At 40.4% G+C, this 17,212-nt stretch overlaps 2 protein-coding genes across 3 annotated transcripts; one reads left to right on the forward strand and one right to left on the reverse strand.

Annotated features, from left to right (window-relative positions):
* The first annotated feature begins 739 nt into the window (after positions 1-739).
* On the forward strand, positions 740-11,668 carry LOC129586518 (uncharacterized). Of its 2 annotated transcripts, none has more exons than XM_055479794.1 (6): positions 740-1,120; positions 3,355-3,447; positions 3,758-3,959; positions 4,998-5,487; positions 8,192-9,177; positions 11,242-11,668. In XM_055479794.1, exons 1-5 carry the CDS (start codon positions 1,105-1,107, stop codon positions 9,080-9,082), a joined length of 1,692 nt encoding a protein of 563 aa, XP_055335769.1. In that variant the 5' UTR covers positions 740-1,104; the 3' UTR covers positions 9,083-9,177; positions 11,242-11,668. The 2 variants fall into 2 exon arrangements, with proteins under 2 accessions (XP_055335769.1, XP_055335770.1); XM_055479795.1 differs by lacking the exon at positions 740-1,120 and adding an exon at positions 1,148-1,564.
* A 401-nt stretch (positions 11,669-12,069) lies between these two features.
* Positions 12,070-17,053, reverse strand: LOC129586652 (protein SEC13 homolog). Its single transcript, XM_055479975.1, has 9 exons — positions 16,455-17,053; positions 16,034-16,084; positions 15,286-15,416; positions 14,614-14,762; positions 14,153-14,245; positions 13,959-14,002; positions 13,773-13,894; positions 12,872-13,139; positions 12,070-12,388 (listed from the first exon to the last, which is right to left on the reverse strand). Exons 1-9 carry the CDS (start codon positions 16,455-16,457, stop codon positions 12,239-12,241), a joined length of 1,011 nt encoding a protein of 336 aa, XP_055335950.1. The 5' UTR covers positions 16,458-17,053; the 3' UTR covers positions 12,070-12,238.
* Between the last annotated feature and the right edge of the window lie 159 nt (positions 17,054-17,212).

Here is a 17,212-nt window from a genome sequence, read left to right on the forward strand (position 1 = left end):
GGCGCTGTGGAACGGGGATGCCGGGGAGGTGAAAGCGCTAACTGGAAAACAAACAGACCGTGATGCCCGACCTAAGAAATCAGTGGAGAAACGTCAAAATCACCACAAACCAGGATAAATCGACAGCGAACCCGTGGATCGCCTCCGCCAGTGCCGTCGCACTTTGGGAAAGGATTGACACAAAGAGGAAACGATCTTCATCATGGAGGTTTAATGGTAAATTTCCACTGAATGAATGGTTCGTAGAAGATCGCCAAACGAAAATAAAAAATATAACAATATGCAGCGATTGTGCAATGGCAGCAATGCCGTGATGTTGTGACAGCAAGCGCCTCCAGGCTTCCGTCGATGTTTTCTATCGTTCAAACACAAAAACAGAGAAGTTCCTTGAATAAAGAATCGTTGAAAAACATAGAAGAAATGAAACAACAATCAGATTATCCCAAGGAGAATCTCCAGAATTATTCTGGTTTAAAAATCGTTTTTTTGTACGAACAAACAGGCATTTCCCCGTTTTAACTGTTTTCGAGCGTATGACGTCAACGCCAGACGGATGTGTGCATGCAGCCAGCACGTGTTGTCTGTATCGCAGTGAACAGACTGCGCCCCATGGTGGCTGCAGTATTTTTCGTGCGCGTGCATTGCGCGTGCTGCACGGCGCGCTGCGCAAATGGACCAATGGGCATTTCAGTCTTAAAATCCGTTCCGCAGCCGTTGTCAGTCGGCTGTCTCATTTTCAGTCAGAGCGTTTTCGCAAAACCTGTCAAGCGAAAACAGTCAGGTTTCGCTATTTGCCTTGCAAATTCCCAATTTGGACGCTTTTTCTCTCTTGGGCTGTTTTGCCGTTAAAATATTCGGCAGTGCAAATATTTATTATGTTTAGTCACGTTTCGTGGACAAGGCCAGCCTTTTGAGTTGGCGTAAAAGCGCAGAGATTTGTTTGGAATTCCGGCCGTACAGCGCGCGGTCCTCTGAAAACTGAAAGGAATCTTTTGTTGGTTTTATTCCAGTGTTATGCTTATTGGGCAGCATAATTCTGCTGTATTTTGTTATTGTTAATCCGGAGTGAAGTGAAGTGCAAGTAATTCGACTGCCTTTGCAGCAATGCGGCGCTCCACAGGTGGGCTCTCGTTCGGATGATTTTTTCTTGATAATTTATCAACTAGGCGCTCATTTAACCGTAACCGATGATTGTAAAAGCATTTATCACCATAAAACCATAAAAGTTTACGTATGAGAACGTAGTTGGAGCGGTAATTTTGTCGAAATTGTCAAAGTTTATAACGGCGGTCTGGGTTCTGGTTTTTTTGCAACGATTGGCTTCTTTGGCGTGATGCGTCGAGGTCGCATCTTTAAAAGGAAAAAATCTGATGGGCTTTCTAGAAAGCTGAACTGTCTCGCTTAATTCTCTTCGCATTTGATTATTTCCATCGTTATTTGACGTGGCCTTTGAGCGGGAAACCCAAGCGTTGAAACGTGAAAAACGGGCGCTGTTTAGGCGCGATCCTGACGTCGAACGGGTGTAGCCAGGCACCGGCAAAGTTGGCAGCCGCGACAAGCGAACGTAAGCCATTACGCGACCGTTATCAACGCCCGGGCGCCGCCCGTTTCCAGTTAATTATTTTAGATGTTTTGGTTAATATCTTGTTCGTGCAGTGTTAAATATTTTTATTTTGGAATTTTAAAATTGTTGGCGTATTAATCGTAAATATATAAAATTATTATGAAAAGTGCAGTTTAAACTTTAAAGCGTATGTCGCATTGTACGTTTTCTGAGCATACTTTGAAAGTAAGTAAATAACCTTGTTTTGAATTTTTACAGCGACCTTAAAGAACAAACTATTGTGAAATTATTGTTGAAAGTTAATACATGTAGTATTTGATACTGGTTTTTAGTTCCTGTCGCAGTTGACTGGTGCCCGAGATTTGCGATCGCCCAGTTAAAAAAATATTCTAAAATGTAGGAAACCTTTCCCTTAATTTCGATTTTTGTTTTTACTGTTTAATTTTTCAAAATTATCTTACGACCTGGCTGACCGGTTTGCCCAGCATGAGTAATTTTGATGAATCGGAGAAGGAGGCCGCCAATTTCTGTCGGGCCAGCGGCCCACAATGCAAACCGGCCCGGTTTCATTTATCGCCGGGATCAGCGAAAGTGAGTAGATCCTGTGATATGATAGCAAATCCAGGTGGTTTCACGGGATGTGTGTAATCGATTAGAAATATGTAACCCCGGGACCTCTTTTCTTCCTTTGTTTGCGTGTGGATTCCGTTTTCCTGCTGACCTGTTTATGGACAACCGCCGTGTGAAAAGCTAATGCACCAATAAAACCCTGTGTAAACTTTCAGCATTTGTGTGCCTGCTTCGGTGCTTGAACGTTAGAGAACATTCATTGATTATCAAAATTAAAAAATTCGTAAAATTATCCAGTAAGTTGTAAGTGAAATCTAACTCGCTTTAAACTGACAATTACCATCCGGTTCCAAAGCGCCGGAACGGATTGAAGTGAAAGACAAAAAATTAAAATGGCATTTTTAATGTTTAATTCAAAAAAGAATTCGAGCAGAGCTTTATTGAATTTTCTAATGGGTTTTTAAAATAATTTTATTTATTTTTCATTTTTACTGCATTATTGTTTGTTATTAACTTTATTTTCTTATGTACACCCGTTATCATACTTACAATAAAGTATAGCTAAAATTTCTAGCTGAAAATGTTTGATCAATTTTATTTTTCCTGCCAAAGCTCGGCTACTGATTCGAATCGATGGGATTATAGGAGTTGTGATGATATTATTAATTTTTTGTTGTTGACAAAAAATGGCCGTCTGATCGTTGCAATATATAATTGGCGATAACCTTTCGGTAGCTATTACGATAATGGTGGTCCATTTGAAGGCACTTATCACGGCGCATGACAAAACGATTTGTCGTGTATTTATGTTCAAAAAATGTAAATAGCCCCTACCATCAGTGGTCCATCCGCCGGTACAGTCCATTCGGCAGCGGTGATTTATTATCGTATAGCATTTTTCTTGTCGTTCCGGATCTGTTTTTCCCCACCCCAAAAAACAAGAACGGCAATTTAAGAAAAAGAGCGACAGGCCGCGGCCAGTTGCATGTAAACGTGATCTGGCTAATCGAAGCTGTTGCTGTTCAAGGCTATCATCGTCTAGTCGTCTCTCTTTGCTCAAGTATGCCAATCACCGATAAACACTCACAGTACACAAGCACACTGGCCCATTCCTCGACCTACCGCAGTAAACGCGGTTGGCGTACAATTGCTTTTAAAAACAGCTTGTAATGCGCTGTAAATTGTCGGCTGCATTGGAGATGAATGTGGTTTTTTTGCAGTGGTTGACAATATTTCAACGGCCGGCACCGATCTAATATGCCTTGATGACGGAGAGTGTGATTTAATCGCTTTGAAGGATATTACGCAACAGGGTAAGTTTCTATTTGATGGATAATACGTGCCAAATTATTCACTGGGATGCAAGGTAGCCGGATTCTGAAAGAGTTTAAAATCTGTTTGATTTTAAATGCGGCGTAGCTGCGTATTTTTCGGCGCTTCATAATCATTGCACCATGATGTCATACATAGTTTTATTACGGTTCGATTTATTCGAATATATTATGTAGTTTAATTTAATTACTGCGCAGGTGAATAAAATGCTGTACAGTTTTATGGCATTTGCTTGGCGCTTCACGGTGCAACGGTGATTTTGCCAACTAAATTTCGGTACAATTGGTTTAGAATCGCTTATGCAAACACCGTCGGTATGTGGCAATGTGGATGTGGTCATCAGTATGGAACGTAAAGATATGAGTTTATTGTCGAGAACGCCGGCGCGGAATGGCTGTTCACCGTTTAGTGGCGGGATTATGGAGCTGCGTGATGATCCGGATGATTTATTTGATGAACGATTTGACTGTGAAATTCGCACACCGGAGGCCATGTGAGTGTGTGGATATGGAATAGTGAATACTCGTATGGCTTTTATGATTAAAATCACCGTATTTAATGTGCGGCTTTTATTGAATAAGGCATTATCATAAAAGGTAAGACGGCTCTGACAGTTCTTTCCGGCTATTCGATGCGCTCAAACAAATCCATCTTTTCTGCCTTGCAAATAGCGCCATTGATGGTAATTTTGAAAAGGAATTTTCGGTATGGTTTGTGATATTTTCTGACAATATTGAAATATCGATAATTCAGTTGGTTTATTTTTTTTGTGTGAATTTTTGATTTTATTGATGACTGTTGCTTTTAATGCGCATTTTGTTTGATTTTTATTTTTTGGGTTATAAATCTCGGTAGAAAATAGTGCCGGATGTGAGGAAATTGGTTTTTTTAGGTTTATAAAATGATTATCTAGTTGATTAAATCCTCATTTGCTAAATGCACTGCGCTGTGGCAGATTTGACAGCTGAATCGTTCGGATTTGGCGCTAATTCGCGAGTGAATTAGGCCGATTGCTGGTTGATAACTGATAAATGGTATAACACGTTTTTAATCGATTTCTTGATTAGATGCGGTGATGTTGTGGCTGCTTTAATCTGCTTTTGAGCTGCTGTGATGACGGCCTTGATAGGTTTAATTGGACGCACTGGGCCAGTGTGTTGATAGGGCTGTAAACTGTGTAAAGTTGGTTTATTTATTGTTTAAAGTATGTGCTCATAATAAAGTGGCCTAGACGTGTACTGTGGTACGCTGGCTTTGGGAGGCAGAGTCACATTAGCAAATAAAAAAGTTTAATAAAAAAATGGAAAATTGAAGCGCCGCTTAACAATAAGCTATTTCTAAACGAATATTTATTTTTTCGGGTTTTTGGCAGTAAAATATTTTCGTTATTACCCGGTTTCTATAAAATATCTGAAAATCAAGCTTGCATTAACCTCATTCGGATTTTTACACGAAAAACAAGGCTGCACTTTGTAAATTGGCTACTTCAAAAATGTAAAAGTTATCGTCAATCAAAACTTGTACGTATTAGGTCGGATTCGGAAGATGTGCCGGTGAAAACACTGCTGGATAGCCCGCTGACCTTTAAGCAGCGCGTTATCGCCGCGCGCGAACGCTTTCGGGATTACGAGAACAGTGCGTCCAAGGAGATGGATGATTTCCTCAAACTGATCATTCCCACACCGCAGTCCATGACCCGTTCGACCAGTTCCTCCGGTATCTCCTCGCGATCTCCCGATTCGGTGGTGCTGCTGGATTTGGCATCATCCAGCCCGAGCAGTGCCCATTCGGAATACAATCTCAACCGTCAGAATTCGCTGTTGCGCCGCAAACCGGAAGAGTTGGGTTCGGGAGCGTTGGCGGAGATTGCCCGTCGCGCCCAGGCACAGGAACGGGAAATGTTGGAGGCTGGACGGGAGCTGATGCGGAAGATTAAGGAGCGACGCAGTTCACCCAGTACGCCGTGTTTGGAGGGAGAGAAGAGTGTGGTTGGGGATGATGGTACCGTCGCGTCGCCAACGGTAAGTTAGAATTTATATTTAGCTGAGCAGGATCATTTTCAGTGATTTTTCAGCATCAGTTTTAATCCTTCATTTAGATAATCCTTTTAAATTTTAATCATTAAATTAGTTTAGCTTTTGTAAATTTTTAAATGGTGTTTTGTTGCCAAAAAAATTCCGATTTAATACATAATTTCGATTTTCCTAACAAGTACGGATTTCCCAGATTCTAAAAATAAATCCTGTTTTTTCTTGTTAAAATGAAATGCGATTTGCGTCCATAAATTCACAAAAAGATGTTGCGGTTAGTTTTTTTAAACTTCTGATTTAGACATCGTTTGTTTTTCCTAACATTTCGCTTCGGCATAAATGCTGTTTATACGCTAAAGAGGTTGGTGGGTGACAAAATTTCGTGAATAATAAGGAAGTAGAACTGCGAGGGCGAATGTCGGAGTTTTCACCGGTTTGGCGGGCTGCACATGTGATGGTTTTGTGGTGGTGTGATTTTAACGATGCGGTTTACTGGGTGTGAAGTGGTCGTGCGGTGAATGGGTGTAAAAGCCGGAATTATGCTTGTTTGACTTCGCTGTCTGTATTATGCGTGTATGAGCGCAGTATGCGCAGGATGAGTGTACGGGGGTGGGCAATTGTACGGCGGGAGACAATAGCGGACACGGCGCCCGAGTGGGAAGGTGATGTTCGAGGGGGGATTGGGTTACGTGTGCGAGAAGCAACTTGAGAAAGCACTCGACCGATTTAAGACACTCCTCTTGCACTACAGAAAAACACGCTCTTCACGTGGACCATGTTTTCTGAGTGTCTTACAGCTGGAGTTTCGCGCTAGTAGTTGTTTTCGCATTTTCGTTTAACTTCTCCCGAGTTCAGTCAGCACAGTTTTTGTTATATTGCAGAAATTTTTTTATCCGCTTACTTGTATAATTTGCCTAGCCATTTTATTTGTGCTTTTTTATTTCTTCGATTATCAGCTACTATGCCTTCCCATTATAATATTTTATTCTCTTGCATTTCTTAGACATATATTGAATCAGAAATTATTTTGGGTTTTTGTGTTTCGAGTTGCTTTTTGCTTTTTATATTTAATTGTTTATTTGTCTTTTGGAAAATTATTTCTTTTTTAATTCTGTCGAAACATGGTGCTTTAGTGACATGAGCAAATTTACCGCGGCGACTTAAGTTGTTTTTTTCTTTGGCATTTATTTACAAAGGTGGTTGCTCAAGCTAAACATTCACGGATAAATTGGTTTATTTGTACCTTTGGCGGTATATATAAAATACGATGCAATGTTTGGCGCCGCAGTGTTGGTTCAGTATGTTTGCACATGAATGCCTTGACGATGCGGATCTGTCGGCATGAAGCATTGTTGGAATTGTTGAATAATTCATGTAAAATTTTAATAGGATTGGACATGCGTTTGCTTTGTGATGCAGTTTAGAAATCATTATTAGTGTACATTTATATTGATTTTCCTGCCGTTGTTTGCTATGTAAATTAGCTTGGGTTATCGTTAGCATAATATTTTTCAGTGCCGTTCTGAATGGGTCTCCCAACAGACACGTTGTCGACGATGTTTGACAATTTAACAATTAACATATTTTGCACTATAAGAGCAAATAAAACATTCGCCTACGACATTTCAGTACTTCAAGTTTGATTTATTTATCCAAAAAGGGCAGAAAAAAGTTTAAAAAAACTGTAAAAACTGATTCACATTGCAGCGGCTATTAAAATTACCGTTAACGTCGCTGAGCTAGAATTTTGAAGTACAAGCTCCTTCAAAATAAATTTTTATCAGGAAGCATAAAATTTAATTGTTTAAAAATTTTTGCCTGATTGGTTTTATAATTTTTCCGTTGGCTTACTTTTGCGGCGATTATTGGATTGATTTCGTGATTGTCACGCTAAGACGATGTTCGTGGCTGTAATTGTGTGTGGGTGTCTCAGAGTGGATTTAGGTTGAGTCGATTGATGAAATTACCACTATAATTTTCCACTAATAAATCACGAACTACCCGCAATCAGCCTGATCATCTCTCAGTCAAAAATCTACAATTATTCAGCAGCATGTTTTGTCTACTGGGTGCCATAAACATGGCAGTTCAACGAAGTAGGTCTGCTTGTCACAACTCGGAGTACTTAATTAAAAGATCATGCGCGTAATTAAGTTGTTAGCAGATATAGCTAGAGGAATTTAATTTCTCACTTGCCTTCCTTGTTTTATAAGAAAAAGTTAATAATCTGACTCCCAAAAAGACATGCATTGAAATTTCCTTGTGATAATTATTCAGTTTTTGTGCTTTTAGTAACTAAAATAAAGTATACTGGGTTTTCATTGAATAGTTACTACACAAAAAGTGTTTATAAAGCAGTTTGACATTCGATATGCAGAGGTTAAAAATATGGGGAGGTAAGGATAGTGCGGTATACACACTTATATGTAAAAGACCTGCGATGTAAACTCTTAGATCTTTAAGGATCGTGCAGCCATTATACTACGAATGCGTATTAACCACACCAGCTAAGCGTGCGTATCCGGCAAGCCGTATTTTCATCAGAAATATTTTTTATGAGTGCCTGTGGACCAGTAGTAACTGATGCCGTAAAAATTGTATGAATTTTTAAAGCTGATTTATTAATAATTTAGAAGTCTTTCACTCAGATTTTTACAACTGCCTGTATCTGACGTTCTTGATCGTTTCACTCCAGATTCCGTCGAGACTGGTTTTTGGATCGAGTCCGGAAATGCCTATCGCTGCTCCAAAGCAATCTTTCATTCCACCTCCCAGCAAAATCCCCTCCCCGCCCAAATCCGCACTGAAGAGTTCTCCCAAAGGCGTGGCTCATGTGAATTTCGCTCCGTTCCCAACTGTTCTCAATCCCAGTCCGTCCATTCCCGCTAATCACATCACAAATGCAGAAACTTCAGCTGAATCGAGTGTAGCCACGGAGAAATCGCAGATTGAACCGGAAGTTGTAGGAAAATCACTCATGGGAGTTCCCAGAACCGGATCGATTAGCTCAGATGCTGGGAAAAGCGGGAAGATTGTTCCTTTAGTTAAGAAATTATCCTTGCCCAATGTTGCGGTTGGAAAAATTGCAAAATCTATGGAAAGCCTGCCGAAGATGGCAAAACCGGCGGAGGTTCCGGCCAAAATCGCCAAGCTGCCGGAAAATCCGTTGAACTGGCCGGCACGAAGTGCCGTGTGCAGTCGATCACTTCGCATGCCCAAACTGCCGGCGGAGAACATTGTCAAGGGTGTTGCCCGCATGAGCTTCCGGGATTCCGCGCAGAAGGGCACATATAACACGAAGAAAACGGAGAAGACCGCCGCGGAGCCCTTGAAAGCCGTGCATGATAAGAAAATCCCCGGTCGCTTCACCTTGACCCCGGCGTTGGCGGAATCCGTGGCCCGCTTGTCCACGCCGAAGAAGCCGTCGCCTAAGACCTCACCGGAAGAGAAACCGGTCAGTCCGCTGGATTTTGGCAGTCTGCTGCGCGCCAAGACCCCGTCGCCGCCCAAGAAGGAGAACAGCGCGACGAAGCGGCGTTTATCGTTTATGCCGTCGACGGCGACCGGTGGAGCGGGGCGAAGGTGACGGCCAGTGCGGGGCGGGTGCCGGCCGGACGGTTGAGCTTGAAGCCGACGGTGGCGCTAACGGAGAATCTGCCGTATCGATGGAATGGGGCGAAGGTGGGTGAGCGTAGGGTTTTTTCGGTAATGCAGGTCGTTTAGTCAAGCGAAACATTGCGGTCATTAGTTTACGCATACTATAACGGTTTTGCGGGGGAAATTTGTAGAAGAAATGCTAATTTATTCGGGTTGCAAATTGAATTCCGAAGCAAACTTCCCGAGAAATGTCAGGTTCATCCGCGGAGATTACCAGATTTTATAATATAACCGGTATATAGTATATACTACTGTTTATCGTTAAATACTATTTTTGGTGTTATTTGGATACAATTTTATGCGATAACCGCCTTTTTACAATAATTGTTTGTTTGCTTATGTTATTTTTAGGTTTCGTCTTAGACTTAGATTTTTAGGTCTTACGCATGGCAATTCGTTTTTGAAAAAATTTAATTGTAACTTGATATATTTATCTAAATGTTATTTTCAAGGATAGTAAAAAATGCAAATTTTTGCAATCAGTTGTTGATGGATTCAGATTTGGTATCGTCAGTCGCCGTTTAGTGGTCTTGAAGTAATTGCCAGTTTTCTGCTCGGTAGTCAATAGTTAGAAATTGACACAAGGAGAATGATCGTTTTCTTTCCTGTTCGTTCCTTTTAATCACCAGTGAAATTGATGTTTATCTATCGAACAGTTGCGGTTGGCATTGGATAACAGCCAGCTGTTCTTTTCTTTATTTTTTGCTCAACGGAATTGTGAATTAGCGCACCGACCCACTTTATGATGCAATAAATATTGTCAAGCTTGTCTTGGTGTGTGAAACGCCGACGAGGCAAGTTTAATGTGATGTTTTTCGGATATTGGCTGTTGATATGCCGCTTGTGGATCCTGGATGATGGAATTTCCTTGTATTTTTTATGAAGCTAGAATTATTAATAATATCAAAGATTCCTTTTCTCTCATTACCGATTTTCTTATTAAATAATTTCGTCTGGAATGTTTTGGGTACTTTTTCGTTTTACAAGTTGGTATTTTATATCGGCGTTGATCTGGTTAAATTTTCGGCTGCTTTAAACGTTAAACGCTTTATTCGTTGAACCGAATTTACTGGCGAGTTATGAGTTTTAATAACTGGAATTAAATATTGACAGAATTTAATGCTTTTGTTTTTGATTGAAATAATAGAAATATTAGTGGTCGGCGTCGTTTCAGATTTGATTTGAGACGTTGGCTGTGTAATGAGTGGGCTTGGAGGTCAAGTTGTCAGGCGGTCGCGGGTAAAAGACAAAAGCGGTGGTTTGTTTGCGGATAAATTGAATATTGACACTTGAACCGATTAGCATGGAAATATGGAAAATAGCGTGGAGAGAGTCGTTAGGTGACAAAATTTATTACGACCGGGAGATGGTCATATTTAATGGCCATAAATAATATATTTTCTCCGGGGGCCGGCGTCGGTCAGTCAGTCAGCGGTGCAAGGCGGCGTAACAACAAGCAGGTGTATTTGATATGGATTTATGCGCCTGATAGGCCGCTCTTCATGACACATTGCGCCCGCTGGTGACCGATCGACTTGTCGGCTGCTCGATTTAAATAGTTTAACCCGTTTGTCCACATTTATAAATAGATTTTAAAACATTATAAATGACTTGATAAATTAGTCGAATACGGAATAATGACTGGAGATATAGTATCGAAAAAAAATGCCAAAGTCAGTGAACAATAACTCGGCTGGCAATGAGAACTGTGTCGGATTGTTTTCCTTTTGTTTGCGCATTTAATTGTTGTTTTCCTCCTTGTCAAAGCAGACTTAAATTACAACAGTAAGTAATCCAAAAATTATATTAAAAAATTAGACGTTATGATAATTGAATAAATTATAACGTAACTCATGCCAAAATAAATAAGGCTAATAAAGAATTAACAGTAAATTTTTAAAAATTTATGAGTGACCTGATAAGTCAGCTGCTTAATTAGTGGAATTCACAATTGAAAGAAATTAACGAAAATCGGTGAATACGGTACGAGCTACAGCTGGGAACGATGTTAAATTTGCGTCATATGTTTGTGCAGTTAATTGTTATTTTTTCTCGTCACAATATTATTAAATTTGTTATTTTTTACAGGCTGACACGCGCCCCAGCGGACCGGTTGCCAGACCGGCGGCCAGTCGTAACGGCAGTGTGGGAAGTGATAATGAGAATTTGTTGATTGACCTGTGAGCGATGTGGACCAGGAGTCACTTTTTTGTTGGATGTGCAAGATTTTGGGAGGATTTTTTGTCTCAGCTCGGCGGTAGTTATTTATTTTTCCTGCGCTGGCGTTGTGATTTTTTGTGAGAAGGAAATTCATTGTTTTTGCGGACCAATATTTATGGTAAAATTTGCTGTTGGATCTGACTAGGAAAGGTTGGCTTTTGGGTACGTACTCGGTACTCGTACAAATTGTTCCCGTGTCAGTAGAGTGCGGTGGATTTTCTATTTTTCAGCTTTGACTGCTTTGGAAATTCTGGAACTCTTGTACAATAATTTGAATAAATTTTGCTGGTTATTGTTTTGGCTCTTTTACTTACGTAATTTGAAACAGGAGATGCTTGTGAAGCAGTGACAAGCATGCGAAGATATGTACAGATGATTATTCAGTCAGTCAAGTGCAGACAATTTTTTAAAAAATTCTGTGGACAAAAGGAAAACGCGCCGGTGAAGGCTGCGTAGGAGGAATGGGAACGGTTCGCGATTTCGCGTGTATCGCATTTTTCGCAAGTATAGCGGCGGTTTTGATTATTTGTCACTAGACGAGTGAGGGTAATAATATCACGGATGAGACATCAAAAAGTGATCGAAATTTCGGGATGAGTTTGCGTTTTGGCTATTTTAGACTGGTGGAAATGGTCGTTGCACCTGCAACTCGTCAGGAACAATTAATTATTTGTCACTATTCACTACTAATTTGGATTCCCAGTTTACATTCTCTTATTCATCCAGAAGCCCACGGTGAGCAGCGGAATCTCATTATATTGTAGAAAAACTATAATTGTGCCAGACAAATTCCATTCAAATACGCAAAACGTTACCAACACAAATGTTAACTGGTCCAGAAGAGAAAAAAGGAAAACGGTATGATTTAATGGACTTGAGTGGCATCGTAGCCTTCGTAGGGACGGCTGTCGGCCTGCTTCCCATCGCCTTCTTCATTCCGTGGCCCATCCTCCTCTTCAGACGGCGCTTCGGTTATCGGCTGCCATTTCCCATTGGTGTCACGAAAGATCGTCATCTGTGCACAAAAAGCGAAAATCAGGAACGTTAAATAAAGCAATTTTTAGTAATACAGAATGCGATATAGCGATAACAAATTCTTGGACAGCAAAATGCGCCATTGCACTACATTGACAGCCCCACATAATACTTACGGTTAGAACTTTTTAAGAGGCCTTTTCCTACTTTACTTAAACGCGATTTCATCGAAAAACTATTTCATTGAAGCTCAGTTCAAAAGTTTCAAACAAACATCCATCCTACAGAAAAAATCTGAAAGGTGCGTACTACATAATGTTGAAATTGAACAGTACTCTCAGGTATAGTATGGCAATATGTACGACGGCGCTTATTTTGGACCAACACAAGAAGAACAAAACTGACAATTGAAAATGTATACCATCGCTCAGTTCAGAAATTAATACGCATTTATTCAAGCGAATATATTATTGGAAAAGCACTTATATCTACAATATTTAAGCAAACTTTCTTGTGCGCATACCGAATTCATGCCCCAGAAGACGCCCAGCGAGCTGCCGGTGGGATTGAAGCTCAGCGTCCAGGGAACATCCTCAAAATGCTTCAGCAGTTCATACGTCCACCCGGAATGGCCGTCGTGCTTCCAGATGAGCACCGTGCGATCCTGCGAGGCGCTGGCGATGGTGGTGTGCTCGAATAACCGGTTAATGCGCCAGGCCACATCGCGCACCCACTCCGTGTGCTTGTCCAGACGGACCTCCTCACTCCAGGGACCCGAATCGCCGTTTTCACTGCAAAAATCACGTATTTGTATATATATAAAAATCATTCTGGCTGTAAGCTCTTAATTCGACAATATTTTCTCCGGTAGATATTCGCTTTATCTCGCTACAGAAAGGGTCCAATCTGTTGCTTGAAAAATCGCACTGAATTGTGAGCAAACACAATATCAAAAATATTTCATAAAATACAGCAATTACCAATAATATAGGTAACAAATTATTTCACACTATTTTTCTTGAATTTCTGATTGGACTCCTGCTGCATTTTGTGCTCGGTAAAACTACGGTAAATACTCCTTGTTACTGATGGAAAGAACGACAACGCAGTACAAGGGCACAAACGTAATATGCACGAAGCTAATAAATATAATGGCTACCGATCTTAAACTGAACAGGTGAATAATTCTTAAAACGGTTTAAAACAGTTGTATAATTTTTGAAAACCTTTTATACTTCTGAAGGATATTTTAATGCGATGACCGCAATCATTCACAATTTATCGGTACAATACTTTTGAAGCTTCTTATCCCGCTTTTCTCGAAATTTTCAATTATGCTGATGATTAATCAATAGAGCAACGATTCCAAATATACTAAGCGGCCATGCTGATTTAATAAGAATCCACAGCAGAAAAAGACGTACCGCCAAATCTTGACCATATTATCGCAGCCACCCGTGGCCAGCCGTGCCGTCACGGTTTCTCCGCGTTTCCCGTTGATCGGCATGAAGAACGGATCGCCCCAACTGACCGCCAACACTCCCAACTGTTAAACAAAGCCATCATGTTAGACAGTGCTGTCGCCATCGAAAATCAAGCAAATTATTTACGGGATGAGCGTTAGGGATTTTCACTGGTTTCCAACTGCCATCATCTGCAAAAACACCCGGTTCATGAAGTTTGTCATCAGAGAAAAAAATTCACATCAGCAAAAAGGGAAAAAATTATAACGGCAGCGTCAAAAAACCGAACCTGATTCAGGATCCAGCAAAAATCTTACCAAGATTTTACCAAATACACCCACCTTGATAGGATAAAATGATGATGTTTCCGTCGCTCGCACCGCATGCCAGCATCAGACGGCCCAAATCAAACGGAGCAAAGGCCAAACAATTCACTAATAACCACATGACGTGTAAACTGACACCGGTAATCAACATTTGCTTCAAATCGAACAAACACCCAAATTTATAAAATAAAATCAACTCTAGATAAACTATTCCAGCCAAAACCCGGAGAAAGCAGCAAAAACGTTTTTCAAAATTATTCAATTATGTAGAAATTCGATAGAAACCCAGGGTGCTCATATTACTTAGCTACATACAATCTCCGATACAAGTGACATGGATAATACTAACTTCGAAAAATTACCAATTAAAATTACCGTTTACGTATCTCGTACAGAATACGGGTAAGTAACCAAATTCAAAAATACATTATATTACCGTTTACTTATATGTACACATAGCAACATTCAAAAATCACCTGAACTATCGTGGACGTATTCGTGCAGCTGATTCCAGTGACCGGCTTCCTGGCGCCAGATAATCACCTTCTTATCATACCCACAGGACGCCAGCACCGTTCCGTACAGCGGATTCGCCCAGCTGACCTGCCACACGGCATCATCGTGCCTGGAAATAGCAGCAGAGTACAGACAGTTTCAGAGACATGTACAACGTACTAGCGATTTTTAAAATTTTTTCACAATATTTAGCCATTTACCGCGCTTTTACCGCAGTCGGCGTAGGCCACAACCGCAGTTTAGACCGCAGTCATCAAGATATTTTCTTTTCAAAACCCACAACAAAACACATTAAAACGAAAATTAAAGCAGAAAGTAAAGTCTGTAAAGATGAGGAATAAAAGGGACAATCAAATAAATACTTCTATGAATAAACGTGAAATTTACAAATTAAATTAATTCAAATTCAGTTTAAATTGTACGAGAAACTGTAACTTAAATTCAAGGTAAATTTAAATACCGATCAGTCATATGAAATCTGTCATGTGACAATTAAAGTAACGCCTGGCGCCGACGCCGTGGGCCTTCCCAAAATTACCGAGAAAAACCACGAAAGAAAAAGCCCCTGCCGTCGGAAGGCGCCAACAACGCAATGACTGTTCACTGCAACAGCCCCATACATTCTTCCTTACCCTTTGAGATCGGCAGCGTGGACGATATTCTGACCGCCGGTGTCGTCTTTCTCCACATGGAAGATCTTCACCACGCGATCCGACGAGCATGTGGCCAGCGACGTCCCGAAGTGGTCGAACTTCACGTCGTGCTATCGAGAGCAGAGGGAACACTTTGGAGGATAATCAATATTTCTTAACACTTTTACCCGTAAGTAGTAAATCCAATAGTACCATAAAAACACCACGTAATTTCTAAAGGCTTGTATGCCGCCTAGACATTCTCCAATTAAACATATTCCCCAAATTATAGTCTGGTAGCCAATAGTAAACTAATTTTAAAAAACACCACGATAAAAAGAAAAAGTGCTTCCAAATTTGTCTTCCAGAATCTGAAGGAAACTTGAAAGACCATTTAGACCCGCTGAAAAAACTCCTAGAAAATACTGTAGAATACAAGTAATTTTCTACATATAAAACTCAAAATAACAATTAATATTCCCAAATATTTTACCATAAGAAGACACAGTTTTGAAACGTTTTCTACAGTTTTGAAACGCATTCTCAAATTAAAATTAGCCACGTCCTTATTAGTTATTATTAAATAAATATTAAAATATATCATGATAAAAGGAAAAAGTGTTTACACTGGTCTTCCGGAATTCGAAGAAAACTTGAAAGACGTGTAAAAATCCTTAAAATACTGGGGTATTAAGTATTTCTCCCTATTCTTAGATTTCTATTGGAACGGTAAGTCTTTACTCTTTACCACAAGATCAGCGTGTCCGGAATTCACTCGTCCAAGAACCTGAATCTGGCTCTGCAAAGAACACAAGACGGTGACAACGTTAAAAGCCCGCGACAACGACATCGTGGAATTTATTATGCATTTTGAATTTAATATTCCCTAGCTGATAAATATTCTAATGATCTAATCTGAAGACCACACGATCAACGTTTACAACGTTGGCTGTATTTCTAATTTCCTGCAAAAAAAGATCACACTTCCAAAATAATTAAAACTCTGAGAGAATCTTCCAAGTTTTCGTGAGAAATATGAACTCGCAACGAAACTGCTTCCATCACATTTCGTCTCTGGGCAGCGAGCCACCATGTTAAGAAGTACAATACACGCCGAAGATGAGAACATCACGATGCACGACTCAACCAAAACGTCTTCTTGCACTGACCATGATGACAGCCAAATCGCGATTTGGACGGTCAAAAGGGAAGGTAGTCGACTAAAGTCGAGGCGAATTCCCGTCAGATTCTGACACTTTGCAATCACGATACAAATTGTCTTTATAGAGAACTGCAGGGAAGATAAAACCACACAACACAACAACACCAAAATCTCGCAGATCCAGACTATCCAAAGTAAGGAGTTTGATGACTTTGATCGCAGAAGAATCGTACTGCTGGCGCGTACAGAATCCAGAGGAACTGTGCGCTGTTAGGTCCTCTTTGGGAAACGCACTGTATCGCGCACAAAGCCCTATTCGCCTCCAGCAAAAACGTGGAGGTTCCAGTAGAATACTCGGTGAAAACTTTACAACACTAGTTTAACTTTAAAAATAACAACTGAATATTTCAAGTTTCCTCCTCGTCAGTCGTCACACTGCCTGGGAAGTTAACAAAACACCAACCAGCGACAAAAATGACGTGTACCGGCCAAGTTATTGATTCTTGCTAAGGTAACTGCCACCTTTGAGTTATCGTTAATCGAGAAAGCTGCGCAATGCACAGCCGAAGATATCGTATTAATCTTGATGTATTATTAACCCATTTAGTCCGGAAGTCCCGGTTTTTACTTATTACTTTTACTGACTCCCTGGTCAAGAGATAACAGGTCGAAATACCTCAACAATTATTCACAAGTAGATAATCGCACGCATTTATTTCTCTCATTCTTTTACTACTTTTTCTAATATGTTCGAGCTGGATAAAT

Source organism: Paramacrobiotus metropolitanus, unplaced genomic scaffold (genome assembly GCF_019649055.1).
Source record: "Paramacrobiotus metropolitanus isolate TYO unplaced genomic scaffold, Prichtersi_v1.0 Parri_scaffold0000021, whole genome shotgun sequence".
Taxonomy (NCBI): domain Eukaryota; kingdom Metazoa; phylum Tardigrada; class Eutardigrada; order Parachela; family Macrobiotidae; genus Paramacrobiotus; species Paramacrobiotus metropolitanus.

Coding starts and splice junctions, on each gene's coding strand:
- LOC129586518 (XM_055479794.1), top strand. Junction 3,960..4,997: donor ATTCGCACACCGGAGGCCAT/GTGAGTGTGTGG, acceptor TGTACGTATTAG/GTCGGATTCGGAAGATGTGC. Junction 5,488..8,191: donor GTACCGTCGCGTCGCCAACG/GTAAGTTAGAAT, acceptor GTTTCACTCCAG/ATTCCGTCGAGACTGGTTTT.
- LOC129586652 (XM_055479975.1), bottom strand. Junction 13,895..13,958: donor AAATCCCTAACGCTCATCCC/GTAAATAATTTG, acceptor TTTGTTTAACAG/TTGGGAGTGTTGGCGGTCAG. Junction 12,389..12,871: donor TCTTCTGGGGCATGAATTCG/GTATGCGCACAA, acceptor TTTTGTGCACAG/ATGACGATCTTTCGTGACAC.